The 17,427-nt window shown below is 42.0% G+C and overlaps 1 protein-coding gene across 3 annotated transcripts; it reads left to right on the top strand.

Moving 5' to 3' along the window:
- Positions 1–997: 997 nt before the first annotated feature.
- LOC307244707 (poly(A) polymerase type 3-like) lies at positions 998–17,166 on the top strand (the record flags this gene model as incomplete). 3 transcript variants are annotated; one of them, XM_080019980.1, is made up of 23 exons in its annotated part: positions 998–1,096; positions 2,382–2,552; positions 3,281–3,347; positions 3,442–3,523; positions 4,657–4,766; positions 4,869–4,922; positions 5,014–5,125; positions 5,258–5,347; positions 6,517–6,655; positions 6,803–6,875; positions 9,156–9,276; positions 9,849–9,933; positions 12,243–12,296; positions 12,539–12,658; positions 12,794–12,903; positions 13,018–13,130; positions 13,298–13,449; positions 13,568–13,757; positions 13,904–14,023; positions 14,105–14,158; positions 14,297–14,341; positions 14,976–15,085; positions 15,177–17,166. In XM_080019980.1, exons 1-22 carry the CDS (start codon positions 1,089–1,091, stop codon positions 15,069–15,071), a joined length of 2,166 nt encoding a protein of 721 aa, XP_079876106.1. In that variant the 5' UTR covers positions 998–1,088. The 3 variants fall into 3 exon arrangements, with proteins under 3 accessions (XP_079876106.1, XP_079876105.1, XP_079876107.1); XM_080019979.1 differs by having other exon boundaries at positions 14,976–17,166; XM_080019981.1 differs by lacking the exons at positions 6,803–6,875; positions 9,156–9,276; positions 9,849–9,933; ... (9 more) ...; positions 14,976–15,085; positions 15,177–17,166 and having other exon boundaries at positions 6,517–6,659.
- Positions 17,167–17,427: the final 261 nt, after the last annotated feature.

Genomic DNA, 17,427 nt, shown 5'->3' with positions numbered 1-17,427 from the left:
ACATGTCAATTTTAGTCCCCAAACATAAATATTGTTTGACACTCAAAGCAAATAGTTGTCACACACACATACATCATGAAGGCAGAATGCATCATGTGTTTATAGGGCCTACATAACTGTTGATTATTGAGTGTACGGCATTCATACTATTTGATTTAATTGAACAGCTACTAATTAGACAAAATTGGCACGGAAGCATAGTGACATCATTGCAGCACTAAAAATTGAACACGTATACCAGACGATACAAATGAAAACACGAAGCCGACTTCAGGGTTTTTATTGTGCACTAAATCACTATGAAATCAAATCTCCGTCTGCAGTGCGTCTCCAAGCGAGGAGGCTGCTCTAGCTCCTCCTGACCACCAGGCGCTGCTGTGTTCTCCGTTTCCAGTGCATCGAAGGCTCGGCGCTGTTTTCGGCAACCGGAAGAAGAAAAAACCTCACGTTGGAAGCGTTCGAACAACAGAGCACTGCGCATGCGCAGCCGTCGGGCCGGTTTATCAAGAAAACATACAAAAGAAATCCACAAATAAATAAAACCATCAAATACAAACACATTTCAAAGCTGATTCAAAGTCTAAGGGACAGATTGAGAACAAAAGAATGTGACGTTGACATTTTTCACGACATGTGCACTGTTTAAAATACATTTTAATGCTAGTGCATTGTTTAAATGACCTGCATACGTCATTAATTACGCTACATCACTACAGTATTCACAGTTGTATTTGTATACTATATTTATTAATCACGATTCGAATTTATTTAAATTGTAGGTGCACAATAATTGGACTGTGGCAAACTGTGCCTGTTTCGTCAGGTCACGTCAACAAAGTTGTTGTTGTTGTTTTATTTGGGCCGGACTTCCGGTCACGTGACCAACATTGTGACGAAAGAGCCGAGCGGGCGAGAGCGCGGCACGAGCGCGCGCCATGTTGAGCGGAAACAAAAGGCGCTGAGAGCCCACGCACGCACGCGCGCCCCCAGGCACGCGCGTCCGCCCGCACACAGTGTCCTTTATTTGGACGCGACGGGGACGACGACGATGGTCACGAACGCTCCGACCGCTTGATTTTCCCACCGAGATGCCTTTGTAAGTACACGTCTCTCGGTTGTTTGGAGGCGTCTGCCGCGGCAGGCACGACGAGCGGAGGCCGCCGGCGGCGGCGGCGGCGGCGGCGCAAGGCCACGGAGGCTGAGCTAGTTCGTTAGCTCGTCGTGGACCGTTAACATCGGTGAAAAGCTGCTTTGTTTCAGTCTCTGGGTCGTGTTGAGGAGACACCTTTATTCGTCCCCCTGGGGGGGATCTCCGTGTTTATGCGGCGAACGCGTTGGAAGTTTCACGACGGAGACACAAAATCAACTGGAACAGAAACAACACATACCATGTGTACACATTATAAACAAAGTTATCAGGGAGTAGCGCTATGCTAACCAGTGAGCCCAGGATGTGCAGGTGGCAGTCACGTTAAAGTGCAAATGGCAGCATTACAATACAACGGTAGTTCTGATTTAAACAACAATAATAACAAGGATAACAGTACTTATGGTGGTTATAGGAATAGCAGATGTAATAATAGCATTACTGCTAAAAGCAACATGCGATTGTAATTGAAGTGGAGGGGGCAAAAGGGAACGCTGCAGGTTGTGGAGAGGATGGGGTCGAAGCAGTGGAGCAATATTTCCCTGATCTGCGTTATAGGTTGCCAGACTTGGAATAGCCTCTTAATTTCCTATCCCACATAGACCCTCCTTTATTGTTATTAAATAGATGGATGGATAGATACTTTATTCATCCCTAGAGGGAAATTGCGATGCTCCAGCCGGTCCAATTCAAAACAATGGACAGTGATAACCCTAGAATGAAATGTGAAAATCCACATATAAAAAAGAAAATGGCTACTTTATATGGGGGTAATCTGAAATAAACAGAAACTTTGAAAAACTCCCTCACAGTTATAAAAGGAATATAATCCAGATGTATTGTCCAAAGTGATTTCCACCGCTGTCGAGAAATTAAAAACAAAGCAGAAGTCTTTAAAATGTGATTGTCTTAAACGTTGATCAACCAAAATAGTTAGACAGCCGGGTTAGCCAAATCCTTAGCTGGGGCTTTCCTATATGGATTTAAGTGTCAAGCAGCAATTGATGTTTTGTTTGCCAGTTCTAAAGCCAGGGGCCGGTTACCTTGCTTTCCAGAATTGGGATCTCTACTTTACTTATTAACTCGACAGCTGTTCCACAAACCGGTAATGTCGAGTACATTTATTTAGTGTGTTTTGGAGGTTATAGTGTATGTATGTATGCATGTAATTATTGCTTCTTGATGCCATCCTTGTTTTACCGATTATTCTTAAACCATTTCCGCTTTTCCTCAGTCCAATCACCAATCAGGCTCCACTGGCCCCGCAGGCCCAAAAGCATTATGGGATTACCTCTCCCATCAGCTTGGCTATGCCGAAGGATGCTGACCTGGTCCTAACCCACAAGCTGACAGACACCCTAAAGCCCCATGGGGTGTTTGAGGAAGAGCTGGAGCTTCAGCGCAGGTACCGTACAGGGAACTTCTCAGTTGGGAAGTGGCTTTTTGGAAGGATATACCAAAAGAAGGGCATCACACAGCATTTCCCCCCCTATCCCACTAGTGATCACAGTGTAGGATTTAGAAAGACTGAGATTGGGCCTTGTTGAGATTCTAGCACGCACTATGGTGGTCCAAACTTAAAATATCATGAAACCAACCTGATATTCTCAAAACTTGTCTGGGACTGATCACGAGAATTTCTGACCATTTCAAATCAAGCGACTGTCAGTCTCAACATCTCATAAACCAAGCAACTTCCTGATGATTTTCCTAAGATCGTGAACATTTGTCGTGGACTCAAAAATCCCCGCGAAAAGGTCTTTGGTACGAGTGGTCAGTCATCCTTTAAATCTCCCATCTTGTCCTTATCTTCAGTCAATCAGTTTTCAAACTGGCCTCTGATGTGTTTTATTACAACTCAGATGAAATTCAGCTTTATCATTAACTGGCAATTGTTTTGTACGAGACCACAAATAATTCTAACGCATAAAACCAGACAACACAAACATAACGTGAACGCTCGGCTGTCCGATGAAAACAACTTGATGTGAGCTACTCGTGTGTTCTTGTCAACATGAACATAACTGGAATGGAACCCTCAAGTTATTATTGCTGCTCATGTGGTAAAGATGGTTTGTCGGTGATGCTATGTTTTGTTTTCGGGGAATTTTAAAAATCTCTTTTTACCAACAGAATACTTGTGTTGGGTAAATTGAACACACTGGTTAAAGAGTGGATCCAAGAGATCAGTGAATTAAAGGTAAGTGTGTGTAGTTGATCTGTTAACGGTGTTAAATGTGATTGAAAAGCTGTTTGCGATCAGCTGAAACATTTTGCTTTTGTTTGTTTCATAGAACTTGCCTGCAGCATTAATAGAAACTGTTGGAGGAAAGATCTTCACGTTCGGCTCCTATCGCTTAGGAGTACACACAAAAGGTACTTTTTTTTTTCCTGGTTTGGTTGATTTACTTAAAAAGAGGATGTTATGTTTTTCCAGCATTTATTGCATTTCTCAGGTCGTGACTGTTGATTGTTGTAGGCAGAAAAGTTTGTTTAGAAAGAGATTCTTGGCTGAAACCCTAAGGTTTAAGGTAGTAAAGATTTCCCATTCTCTGTATGTGACAAATAACCCCTTGAATCTTCCAAGTAAATACAATGGTTATATAGTGGCATTTAGGGTTGCTGTGGTTACCGGTGTTAGACTGTGTTCAGGCGTACACCGATAACATTATTTGCCCACTGCCATTTTATTTATTTATTTTCTAAATGAAAATAAAATTCCCTTAGTTCACTTTCATCAGCGCCCACGTTCATCAAATAAAACGATTCTAATCTGTAAAGTACTAAGCATGTTATCAATACTTAGTTGGACACTCAAAAAGTGAAAGTGGCTTCTTCTCGCCATAGCACAGTCTGGAGTCACATTTCCCTTATCATGGAAAGAGAGGAGAGAAAGAAGGTGATAGAAGATCTTAGATCAGGGACCTGTTTCCCTCTCCATGTGTAATTTGCGGCCGCGATCTCCGTCTGCTGCTCTGTTCCTCTCAGATAAACATTGAGAACATTGTGTTTTTATTTTAGATGTATTTTATTTAACTTTTTATTTTCCCCTGAACCAAAAAGAAGCAGCACCGTGCATAGCGGGACCTCCCCGTTGTAAAATGTCCGGTGTTGCCGGTAACACTGTTGTTGTCGTGAGTTTATTAATCGGTGGGGAAAAACTCTTCACTGTGGCATCCCTAATGGCAGTACTCTGTATTGTAAAACGTAATACTCTGGTGATCATGCCTTTTATTATTGGTTTAATGTTTTGTTCAATGTTTTCACCAAAAAAGTTTTCTGCGTTGCTTAAGGAGAATTATACCCTATATTGGTCTGTAATGTGGCTGCTTGTCAAGGAGTTTTGTTTTTTTTGTAAGAAATGTGGGCCACAGATCTTATTAATGGGCAGGGCAGGAAGGGTGTGTGTTGTTGAAGGACTACAGCGAGGTGACATATTGGTCGAGATAGTACTTCGGTGGCATTTAAATTGACCATTTCACCCACACGGAACTTCCTCCCAATGGTAGGTGCTGATATCGATGCCCTTTGTGTAGCGCCGCGACATGTTGAAAGAACGGACTTCTTCACCTCATTCTATGAGAAGCTGAAGGAGCAAGAGGAGGTCAAAGACCTGCGGGTGAGTGGCAGGTTATTAACAGCATAGAATTCTGGCACGAAATGAGGATTTTTCTCTCACGTGTCATTTACCTGATGACGCCGTCGTTCACCTTTTCTATAGGGTGTCGAAGAGGCATTTGTCCCCGTCATCAAGCTCTCCTTTGATGGAATTGAGGTACATTTGTGTGGTAATATATCGAAAAGATATCTCCTGTTTCGTTTTAAATGTATAGCTTGATGTTTCTTCGTGATTTGTGTGCTTTCAGATTGACATACTGTTTGCCCGGTTAGCATTACAAACTATTCCAGAGAATCTAGATCTTCGAGACGACGGTCTCCTGAAGAATTTGGACATCCGTTGCATAAGGAGCCTAAACGGTAAGCGCAGCTTCTGAATGGAAAGGAAAGAAGGAAACTGCTTCTCTAACAACCGAAAACTCATCAGTCTGTTTTTTATGTTTTGTTTAAATTCTTGTTGACTTAGTCACTGCGTCCTTTATATTTGTGTAGGTTGTAGAGTAACGGATGAGATCCTCCACCTTGTGCCCAATATTGAGAACTTCAGGCTCACTTTAAGAACTATCAAGCTTTGGGCAAAACGTGAGTTGAATCTGTTCATACCTTTCCTACCTTTTTGTGAACAGGTAAGTTTTGGTCTTTTTTTTTTAATTTATTTATTTTTTTGCCTTTGGAAGACATTTGTTTAAAAACACCACATGCCCCTCGATTTGCTATTTGTGGTCCCTCCAGAGACTGTTGTTAGGGACTGTTGTTAGAGGTTAATTGTGTCCCCGTCCTTTATGCCACCAACTTACTAGCATGTGAACAAGGTCACCGCTGACCTGCGTTGGCCTTCACTCCAAAACAGGATTTGTTTGAGGCAAAAAGAATCCTTTGTATCATTTGTTTTTCTTTTTTTTCACTTGGAAAGACAGAGGCTGTGTTGCCATGGTGACTTTGTTTGGCTAAGTTGCCTTAGCTACCTGGCAACCACACCCCAATCAGTGTTCAAGGAATGAATGGAAGCCATAGCTGTAGTTGTCTGAAACACTGTTTTTGCTGTGATTTTATTTGTATTGGGATGGTCACAGCCATGCTGATATATAGTATGAGCTTAACTGATATTGCTTTTACGCACTTCTGATTACCAGTCAACATTACCAATCACAAAATACCATGCACAAATGGTAAATTGTGACATCAGAAAGTGATTTTTGATCTTGATTCCATCAAGAAAGAAATATAGAGGCCATAGATAAGCCCCTTAAAGATTACTTGCCACAACCTAAACTATATGCTCCTTATTGTGCAAATGCAAAAAACTTAATTTAGATAGTTCCAGAACTACATTTGCAGACAAAACTATACAGTTTCCCAACTGCATGCTAGTAAACTGTGGGAGTGCTTTAGAATCAGAATCAGAATCAGAAATACTTTAATAATCCCAGGGGGAAATTCCTACTTTAATTTAAATTAATTCAAATTAAACTACTTTAATATTGTTTATCGGCACTCTTGTACTATTAAATAATTGATCTGTCACTCAATTTTGTTTACACAGTCTGTGTGCCGTTTCAAGAGGTAACATGATATTGACGAAAGAACACAATTATGGTGCCTTTTTAAAATATTCTAATTTTTAACTGTTCTAATTTTTAATTTTTAACTGTTGTATTTAGTCTGGTGTGGAGTATAGAATATAAATTCACAGAACCCCAATAAAAATGTATATTTTATACTTGTTCCCCTCCCATATCTGTGATCCACAGGCCGCAATATTTATTCCAATATCCTGGGTTTCCTTGGTGGTGTATCATGGGCCATGCTGGTGGCCAGAACTTGCCAGCTGTACCCAAATGCTACAGCCTCCACCCTGGTGCACAAATTCTTCCTTGTGTTCTCAAAGTGGTGAGTTGTCTTTTAAGATATACCTGGTTCCATATTCTATTAGAAGTCCATAGGGGCAAGGTTGTGATTCTCATATGTTTGCAAAATTTAGCGTATTATTATGCGGTGGGTAAACTGACAATGTTGACATGTTTGTTTGTGATACAGGGAATGGCCCAACCCAGTTCTGCTAAAGCAGCCAGAGGACTGCAACCTCAACCTTCCAGTGTGGGATCCAAGGGTAATGAGAAACAGATCGCTAATGTTGTATGACTGTCTATGAAAAATGCTTTGCAGGGGAATGAGACTGGGCCTTGTTGACTGGGTCGATTGACAAATATATAAAAATGCTGTTGCACCATTTCATCACATTTTCCATAATGAAGCACAATAATTCCACATGATAACTTTCTGATTAGTGTCAGGCTTTTGGGAAACTTGACGTAAACAGTCTTGGAAAACAGATTAAAACTTTCTCGTTTAAATTGCGATAGTAGGTTGAAGAAGTGTGATACTGATAGAGTGCTAAAGGAAGCCATAAGAACTAAAACTACATTTGCCAACGTCTCTCCTCTTCCACGACCCCCGAACTGCACCTCAACTTCTCTGCTCTCACCCCTCACATCTCTACGGTGTCCTCAAATTTGCAGAACTTATTAACTGTAAGGCATGGACCTCTGAAGGCGTCCTGTGGTATCTGGCACCAAGACGTTTGCAGCAGGTCCTGGAAGTTGTGAGGTGGGGCCCCCATGGATCAGGCTTGTTGTTCCAGCACATCAGCAGATGTTCCATCGGATCGAGATCTGGAGAATTTGGAGGCCAGGTCTACACCTTGAACTCTTTGTCATTTTCCTTATACCATTCCTGAACAATTTGTGGCAAAGTGTGGCAGGGCGCATTATCCTGCTGAAAGAGGGCACTGCCATCAGGGAATACTTGAGTGTGTACTTGGTCTGTGTGGCGGACCAACGGGCTGCAGATGACAGCACGGTTTCCTTTTTCCCCGGCCGTCAAGCTGCCTCACATCGGCCGAATCAGTGCCTGCACGGCGCTGATTGATCCGACTCGGCAGGGAGCTGTCTTAATGTTTGTTTGTCTTACAGATTGGATGGACACACGGGCTCGTCAGCTGACCAGGGCCAGAGCAGAATGCCATTCCTCCTGCACCCGAAACTACCACCACCACCGCCGCCACCACATCATTATTCTTAGTATTATTATTTATACTTCTGTCTCTGGTCCTTTTTGCTATGGGTTGCCAACATGGCAAGGGTTTTTGTTATATCGGGGAACAAGAGGTTCGCAGATCAGAAGTATTATTAATAATAATAATAATAATAATAATGATGATGATGATGTGGTGGTGGTGGTTTTGGGCGCAGGAGGAATGGCGTTCCGCTTTGGCCCTGGTCGACTGACGAGCCTGTGCACCTATTCCCTCTGTAAGACAGACAAATTAAGAAAGCTCCCTTTCCCACGGCCGCAGCTTGGCAGCCATGGGAAAGGGAGCCATGCTGTCGTCTGCAGCCGGTGCTTGACCACGCCCCTTGGTCCGCCACAGTCTGCAATAAAGTCTAGGTAGGTGATACGTGTCAAAGTAAAATCCCCATGAATGCCAGGACCCAAGGTTTCCCAGAAGAATATTTTCCAGAGCATCACACTGCCTCCACCAGCTTGCCTTCCTCCCATAGTGCATCCTGGTGCCATCTCTTCCCCGGGTAAACAACACTCATGTGCCCATTGTAGGGCTTTGGGTGATGGACAGGGGTCAGCATGGGCACTCTGATTGGTCTGCGGCTACACAGCACCATACACAGAAGCTGTGATGCACTGTGTGTTCTGACACCTTTCCATCATAGCAGCATTAACTTTTTCAGTAATTCGTGCTATAGTAGCTCTTCTGTAGGATCGGACCAGAAGGGCTAGCCTTCGCTCCCCACGCACATCAATGAGCCTTGGGCGTCCATGACCGTGCTGCTGGTTCACTGGTTGTCCTTCCTTGGACCACTTTTGGTAGGTACTAACCACTGCATACTGGGAACACCCCACAAGACCTGTCGTTTTGGAGATGCTCTGACCCAGTCGTCTCGCCAACACAATTTGGCCCTTGTCAAAGTGGCTCAGATCCTTACACTTGCCCATTTTTCCTGCTTCCAACACATCAACTTCAAGAACTGACTGCTTACTTGCTGCCTAATATATCCCACCCCTTGACAGGTGCCATTGGAATGAGATGACTAATGTTATTCACTTTACCTGTCAGTGGTTTAATGTTGTGGCCGATCGGTGTATATGCGCCTGTTCTCAGCTGCCACTAAGGAAATGGTGAACTGACTGGCATTGACCAAGAACATTTGTAAATCTCCCAATTTGCACAACAAGAGAAAAATAATATTACTGATTGGCATTTTAACAGTTGAGGTCACATGAGGTCTCATTGTCATGTTTTTTTGTGTTTTGTTTTTTGTTCTGGATTACTTGGTATTTTCTTGTTCAGTTTTCCGTTCCCTTGTATTTTCAGGTGACACCTAGTGACCGCTACCACCTAATGCCCATCATCACCCCAGCCTACCCACAGCAGAACTCCACCTACAATGTGTCTGCCTCCACCAGAGCCGTCATGGGGGAAGAGTTTAAACAGGGTCTGTGTCCTTCAGCTGATTATCACCAGGGGGCAGCGTTCGTGCCCCAACAAACAGTCCATTTATCAAACAGTTTCGATATATTGGTGCATTTATGTGCTCGTTATTATTACGTCCATGTCCTGGTTGAGACCTTGGCCATCGAACCTAAACGTTGTATTAGTATTTCTTTGTATATATCGACACATTTGATCATATTTTTTTATTAATTTAGCGGTGGCTATTTTGATGTGTACAACAGCAGTGACTTTTACAAGATGTTTACAAGATTCTAGTTAGAATTGGGATATCCCAGCCATCATATTCGTGTTTATTATAACTACTGGGATACTTGAACATCCTGATTGTTAATATGCACGTAAACGCACTGATTAAAACATTATCTCTAAACTTTATTCAAAGAGAAGTAATCATGCCGTCCAATACCGGCTGTTATTACGCCGCAGTTTTAGCATGTTTCAGTGTGATTAAGCCAAACCATGATAAACTAGAAACTGTGAGAACTGTATTATGTAGTGTATGCAGTTAAGATATTACTCAAGTTAAACACGCTCTCCCTTCATCCTCCACAGGCCTTGCCGTCACTGACGAAATATTGCAGAATAAAGCAGAGTGGTCCAAACTATTTGAAGCACCAAACTTCTTTCAGAAATACAAGTATGTATTAAGCTGCTTATCCTATTGGACACACATGGTGAGATTAAAGTATTTGAATAAAGATTTCCATTCCCATTACACACACACCCACACATACAATGCACAATACTGTCTAGTGTATATTTAGTTTTCTCTCAGTTTATTTTGTTTTCACGCATCCCGTTGGAAGTTTAAATAAATACCTTTAGTCTGTCTGATAAGGCTTTAAAGCTTTTTTTTGCCTAAGCACACTCTTTGATTCTCAAAGGATCATTAATGCTTATACAATGTTAAATTCAAGCAGTGCCTCAAGTCTATTATCATTCAAACACCTTAACTGTGCCTTGAATGTAAGCACTTTATATTTGATGTTTTGTATTTCTCTTAATAAAAGGTAGGTACCTGGTTGTAAGAATTCATATTAAATATTAAAAATCCTGAGTTTCTTTTCTCCCCTGTGCCTTATTATATTGTACCCAATTCAAAATAAAATGATTTAGTTCACAATTTGCACTATGTATTTCTTGTTAGTCTGATTTTCATAGACTTCTTCTTTTATTTCCTATTGTATTCATACATTATCAATTATAGGCCTTAAATCCGTCTTTATGATTATTTCATAACTGTAACAAGCAACACGCCCACAAGACAAACTGTGGATGGAATTTGCATGATTAGGAGTGTGTGTGTGTATATATATATGTGTGTATATATATATATATATATATTGTTTTTTTATTTTGTATCATTTTTGACAACCTCAGGTTTATTTGCAAATTGAGCATGTTGTATACGTAACAGTAATTTGATTGATTATTAACTTGGACACTTCCGATTACTAAGTTGGTTCCAAGCGTTTAATAAATATGCTAAAAAAGTGTAAGCGGTTCAAACTCAAGTCTTAAGCGATGCACCAATGAGAGCTCAGCCTTTCTGTCTTAATATACTATCAGCTTCTTGTGAAAAGATTAGAATAACTTCTCAACAGTTTTAGCGTGTAGCTCTACAGCCTTCATCAGGAGTCGACAGGTGTGAAATGTACCCGTTTTGGGAGGAAGTGGTAAGACTGCATCCTCTGCTTTTGCCTCTAAGCCTTTTTTTTTTTTTTTTTTTTTTTTTTTTCTTTTTTTTTTAAATATGGGTGCCAGGACCCTTGCAATACTGTCCTCGAATGGCGGGCAGGCAACAACAGACTGCAGGCAACAACAGACGGCGGTCTCACCACTTTAGCTAAACAGAAACGTGACGTATCCCGGTGAAGGCATGTTGAGCTCCACGCTGAGACGGCGGCCTTCATATTTCAACATGAATCTGGTAGTATAACTGCAGCGGCGGTTTGCTGAGCCTGTTCATAATTATCGTTTTTTGGTACCTGTTCAAAATGGACATCAAACTGGCACGAGCTGTTAAAAGAAGAGGTTGCCTTAAGCAAAGTCTGGCAGAATCCACCCAAATGCTGTGGCCGTGGACTGTAGCTCCTATTGTTCCTTGCCGCTGCCCTGGCAGAGGAAACGTGCCACAAGGAATGGATAGTCTGGTCCAGGAGGGTTTGAAAGGATTTTATTTTGGTGGGGCGGGTATTAAACTCATCTGGTTTTAATATCTTCCAGTATATTATGAGCTTGTTTTTTTTTTTTTTTTTTTTTTCTACTTTGGAACAAGCCTGGATATTCAGCATTTTCCATTGGATTTATTGTATTGTGTAATTTGAATAAATGTGTTGTGTGTTCTGGGCTCAGTATTTTATTTTTATTTTTATTTTTTCTAATGCAGCCTGAAAGTTACACATCCATTTTCCTTCTGATTAGTAGCATAAGTCCTTATCGGTAGGACCACTTCCGCTCAGGTAGCGTCTCATTGATCTGGCTTAACCAGATGCTTGAGCTACCTTTGTAAATAATCAGTCGTGCGCAGCTTGTGATGTCTAGTTTAAATTAGTTCTGTAGCATTTCGAGTCTGTAAAAGCAGGGGGTTGTACAGTATATACCAGTGACCACTCGTTAGTGCCTCTTTTATAATTTTTTTTTAGGAACCTGGAGGTGGGTGTGGGGGGAATTATGTCCCATGACTGAACAATAGAGCCCTTACTTTTCCGCTTCCTATTGTGTCACTCAGTGTTCTGTAGCTTGACGTGCTTTGAATATTGATCAGAGGTGCGTGCTGAACCGCAGCTTGTAACGTGGGTTGGGAACAGTCCTGTGCTGTGAACTCCGCTGCGTGATGTGTGCTCATATTGGGGACGTGCTTCCCCTGGCCTTCCTGGAGTGTTGGCTGTCTGCGCTCTTTGTCTTTAGGGTGTAATGGCATTGTTCTGTCTCTTATGTTCCAAGGCATTATATTGTGTTGCTAGCAAGCGCGCCGACAGAGAAGCAGCACCTGGAATGGTGAGTACCCACAGCAGACAATGGACACAAGTAAGCAGCAGTTGCCGAGTGTGAGTGAAACTCGAACGAATGAAGACATCTTAGTCGACAAACTCATGTCTTTGGGTGAGACTGCTTCCTATTTGTGTCCATGCTGCTCTTCGTGCAAGAATTACGAAGGAATTATTTTGATATTTCAAGCCTTTCTGTGCATTTATTTGAATACTATTAGTAATTTTTGTGTTGTTTTTCCCTTATTTCAGGGTGGGCCTGGTAGAGTCGAAGATCAGGATTTTGGTTGGCAACTTGGAAAAGAATGAGTTCATCATTCTGGCCCATGTCAACCCGCAGTCTTTCCCTGGCCCGAAGGAAGGCACTGAGAAGTGAGTCTTCTGAATTCTTCTTCTGAATTCGATGTGTATTATTTTGTTGATATAACATTGATAATGTTGAAAGTGAACACTTAAAACATCTTGTTTTTGGTAACCTTAATCAATCCACCCTCGTGTCCGTTCTAGAGAGGAGTTCAGCACGATGTGGGTGATCGGGATTGTCTTTAAGAAAACCGAGGGCTCTGAGAACCTCAACGTAGACCTGACCTTTGACATCCAGTCCTTCACCGACACTGGTAAGTCGAAGTAATATGAGCTGTGAAGAGAATACAGGCGAATACGACTGGATTAGACAAATTGCAACTGTTTTTTTTTTTTTCTTCTTTTTTCCTTTTCCATCGTTTGTACAGTCTACAGACAGGCTATCAGCAGCAAGATGTTTGAGCAGGACATGAAGATATCGGCCATGCACGTCAAGAGGAAACAACTGCACCAGCTGCTACCCAACCTCAAACGCAGAAAGGTAATGTTTACTCCCCTGCAACTTAAAAAAAAAAAAAGTCTAGTCTTATTAGTGTTTTAATCTTAGCGTGATTCTTCATCTTCATGTGATCATCTTCATAAGTCAGATGTATTTCAGTTGTGTGTCTTTATTAGAGTTTGAGTCGTCCGTCCCTTTCCGTGTCGCAGCATTCCACCGAGGGCCTTCGCCAGATGAACGACAGCAGCCTGGACTTATCCATCGACAGTGACAACAGCATGTCTGTGCCCTCTCCCACATCCATGCTCTCCCCCACTCCCAGTAAGGGTCCCACCTTGGGGCCCCCTCCCAGCCCCATTGGGTAAGTCTTTCTGTGGTGATAATATAAATGCCTTGTTTTTTCCGGCGTTGCTTTATTTCTGCTTGTTTCTTTAATGTGTTTAACCTCATCTCAATGTTGTTGTTTTATTTTCTTTCAGTCCCGGGCCCACGGTAGTCTTCAACATCGAGGCCCAGACAAAGCCCGAGGTCCCGGGAGAAGCGGACGGAGCCAAGCGCTCCACCCATACCTCAGTGCAGGGCAGCCAGACCACCATGGGTCCGCCCGCCGCCAAGAGGCCGGGCTCCCCGCCTCCAGAGACGCCACTGAAGAAGTTTCGAGCCGACGAGGTCTGGAAACCAAGACGTTGATTTTGTTTTCTTTTTACTAAATCTGTTGGAAAAAAAAATAATAATAAAAATACCCTGGTTTTGATATCCTATGACCTGCTAGGAGCTTTGTATTTACATCATCCACGCTCTCCCTGTCTTTACAGCATTGTCCGGTTGCCGAGGCCCCAGGCGGAGAAGAGAGCGCTGTAGCTCCACCGCCCAGCAAGAGGACCGCCTCACCTCAGCTAGAGGAGACCACGGCTGAGAAGCTCTCTGTTAAAGAGGTGACCTTTACACCAAATATCTCTCTTTAAAGTACTTTGAAGCAGTGTGTGTGAGACGTCATGATTTCCATTCGCTTTTAGGATCCAATCGCGGAGGTAAAAGATGAGGACGAGACCATGGCGATGGAAGTTGAGGTAGAAAAACATTTATTATTGTCTGTTTAAAAATAAAATTGTTTTTTTATCTTTAGACCAGATTATTGAGTAGGATATTTGCCAATAATTATTACATTTTCATTGATTAATTGTTATTATTGTAATTTGTTTTTACAGGAGGTTTCTAACCAAGGGGAAGTGAAGAACGGGGACCAAATGAAGGTATTGTTGATATCTAATGGAAGATAATGTTTAGAGCAGTGGTTCTTAAAGTGGGGTCCTTCAAGGGGTCTCCAGCAAAATGATTAATAGTTGAACTTCATTATTTCCTTCACAAGACATTGGCACCATTAGAGAATGTACGATAATGATCCTCGTTCCACTGTTATCTCCTGAACCAAATTATAGATGCTAAAACATATCTAACGACAAAAAATTTCTCAAATCAGGGTCCCAGAGACTAAATCTCATCAAATGGGGTCGGTGGCCTAATGTGTATCAAAATTCAGGGTCCTTGATATGACAATTGTGATGAATCACTGATTTAGGGTGTACTGAAAATGATATGCAACAGAAAAAAAAGCCATTTGAAAGACTGTGAAAAACAAATTACAGTTAAGACCTGAGTAATAAATTAAGCGACCCTTTTGGCCAAATCATTTGATGATCCATCATTTTTGGATTTTCTCCTTGGTAAAAGTGTGTGTGTGTGTGTGTGTGTGTGTGTGTGTGTGTGTGTGTGTGTGTGTGTGTGTGTGTGTGTGTGTGTGTGTGTGTGTGTGTGTGTGTGTGTATAAATTATATTTTTAATTATATTAATATCATTTATTTATGTCTCATATCTCATTGCCCTCAGAAATTGTCCACTGCTGACCTCTCCGACGTGCCACTTCTACCGACCAACCCTATTCCGGTGGTGAAGAACTCCATCAAGCTTCGCCTGAGCAGGTAGAAGCCAGGAAACAGGTGAATGACTTCCTCCCCCACCTCTGTAAAATCCCCCCCCCCCCCCCCCCCCCCGAAAGATCGTTGACAGATGTCTCCAAATACATCCTAGACCGACTGACAGACGGAAGAACGCGAGGTTTGATCAGTAGATAGAGAGATAGACGTCTCGCCGCTTCCAACAGATGTGAAGTTGAGTGTGTGGCGCTACCTGCCGCCACCACAAGAGGGCGATGGAGGCCTTTGGCTGACCTCCCACCAAGCAGCCCACTCAGCCGTTGAGTGGCAGTGAGCAAAGTTTCTCTTGAATAAACTCTTCTGAGATCTCTTGACTCGTCCTCAGTCTGAACTCACTTCACACGTAGGACGGAAATGGGAAAGCTGGGGTTCAAGGAGAAGCCTTGTGTTTTCCGCTGCCCTTCTCCCGTTCACGCGGCGGCTCCGCCCAGAGACGAGAATAATGAAGCACATATGTCGACGTCACATGACGAGGGTCATTTGCCTTCTTCAGATGCTCATATTCTGTGCTTTGTTTTTTTTTTTGTTTGTTTTGTTTCTTCTCTCTTAATATGTCGTTTCAAAGATTGGATAATGACAGCAAAGCAGCTTCTGCTTTTTTCCATCACAGTTCTACAATTGGGATGTTGTAGAAAACAAAAAGTAAAAATTTTGATTTAATAAAAAAAGTTCTACTGAAATTTTTCTTTTTTTGCCGTTGTGGAGTGAATTTCCTGAAATCCCTGTAACGGTGAGATATTTTCTTTATTAATCTCTATGGGCTTGTCACAACCTCTGCATAACGATGCATTTAGACAGATTACTGTTTGTGTTAGAAAATATGTCAAAACAGGTTAACTGATTTTGTTTCCTTCTCCTTTTTTTTTTTTGTCACGGCGGTGCATTTTTCAGTTGAGGGGTTAATAAAGTTTATGATGTTAATGCTGTCGGATGCACCAAAAATAACGCACACGGTTTGACGTTGAACCGGCTGGGGGTTTGAGCACACCCTTGCCCCAAAAAAACGCTGCTTACCTCATTGGGACAAAGTGGCTCAAACTCAAACTGGCGCGTCGTGGCGGACCACGTGGGCTCAATAATCTACCGCCCAGTTTGACGTAATACGCTCCTCACCACCCGCACACCGCCACGACTGTGTCTTCAGCGTCGGGGAGAGAAGGGAAAACATCCTGAAACAAGACGGTCGGCGTCACACGTCGTGCTTAGCTCCCTCGCCAATGAAAAGCCCCTTTGAACACGGTTATGGATATTAATCATCAGTACGATCACTTCAGTGGCTTTCTGTTTTAAAAAAAACAAAAAAAACCCATCAATTTTGACGAGCAAAACAATAAAAGATGATGTCGACAAGGCGGCAGACATTTTTGATGCCCTTGTCCTATCAGCTGGTCCCCGTGATGAGGAGGCCTCTAATCGTCGGGGCGGCAGAGTTGTGGCAAAAATAATGATATCTGGAAGCGAAATGGTTCCTATAGAAAATAAATGTGTGCACCCATTGTACAGTAACCTTCTGTGTTCTGTCGTGTACAGTAGCATAACAAAACAAATAGAATACTTGTGGAATGTGGAATATAAGACGTGAGCTTTAGCCTTGATGGGTTTTATTTTCCTTTTTTTTTTTTTTTTTTTTTTTTTCCATTCTTGAATGTGGCATTGAATGATCAGAGCTGATTTCCAGAAACATTTCACCTTTCTTTCATTCTTTTATTTTTAATCTTTTGTTGCCCGGTCACATTGGATTTGAACGGTCAGAGCTGTTAAATAGGTCAAGACTTTTGTTTGGTTCAGCGATGCAAGCGTACGCCTAGTTTACTGTATGGAAGTCGAAATGTGTGCAAAATGATCAGTTTTCCGTTCATCTATCCCATATTTTTTTTGGCTTCGTCTGAAATGTGTATGTATACCAATGTGGAATATGTTAAAATGAAGCGGAACAAAGACCACTCATCCTATGGTGCATAATTCAAACTGTATAAAACACTTTTTCAATGAAGCATACTCCTGTTCTTACGACGCTACTTTTCAGTTCATCTTTTTATTAGGCTTATTTGTAAGGACAAAGTATTGTACTTTTTCACAAATAAAGGTCTACGATATTGCAAAAAGAAAAGTCCTCATTCTTTAAATAACCATGTCTCAAAAGTTTCATATTTCCATACAATTGCGCTGCGGAGTTCAAAATCATTTTGATATAAAAGCCAGATGAAATCTCGGAAATATGTATCGTCAACCGGGGGGATTTCTGTCAGACGAGACACCAGATATTCAGCTCAGGGAGCAGACTGATAACATGGCCTAGTTAAAGGTTTTTTTTTTTTGTTGTTTGCATCCCAATCCGGTCAAAA

This window comes from Zeus faber (assembly GCF_960531495.2).
Source record: "Zeus faber genome assembly, chromosome: 2".
Taxonomy (NCBI): Eukaryota; Metazoa; Chordata; class Actinopteri; order Zeiformes; family Zeidae; genus Zeus; species Zeus faber.
The sequence above is the reverse complement of the archived record's forward strand: the minus strand, read 5'-3'. Positions and strand labels throughout refer to the sequence as shown.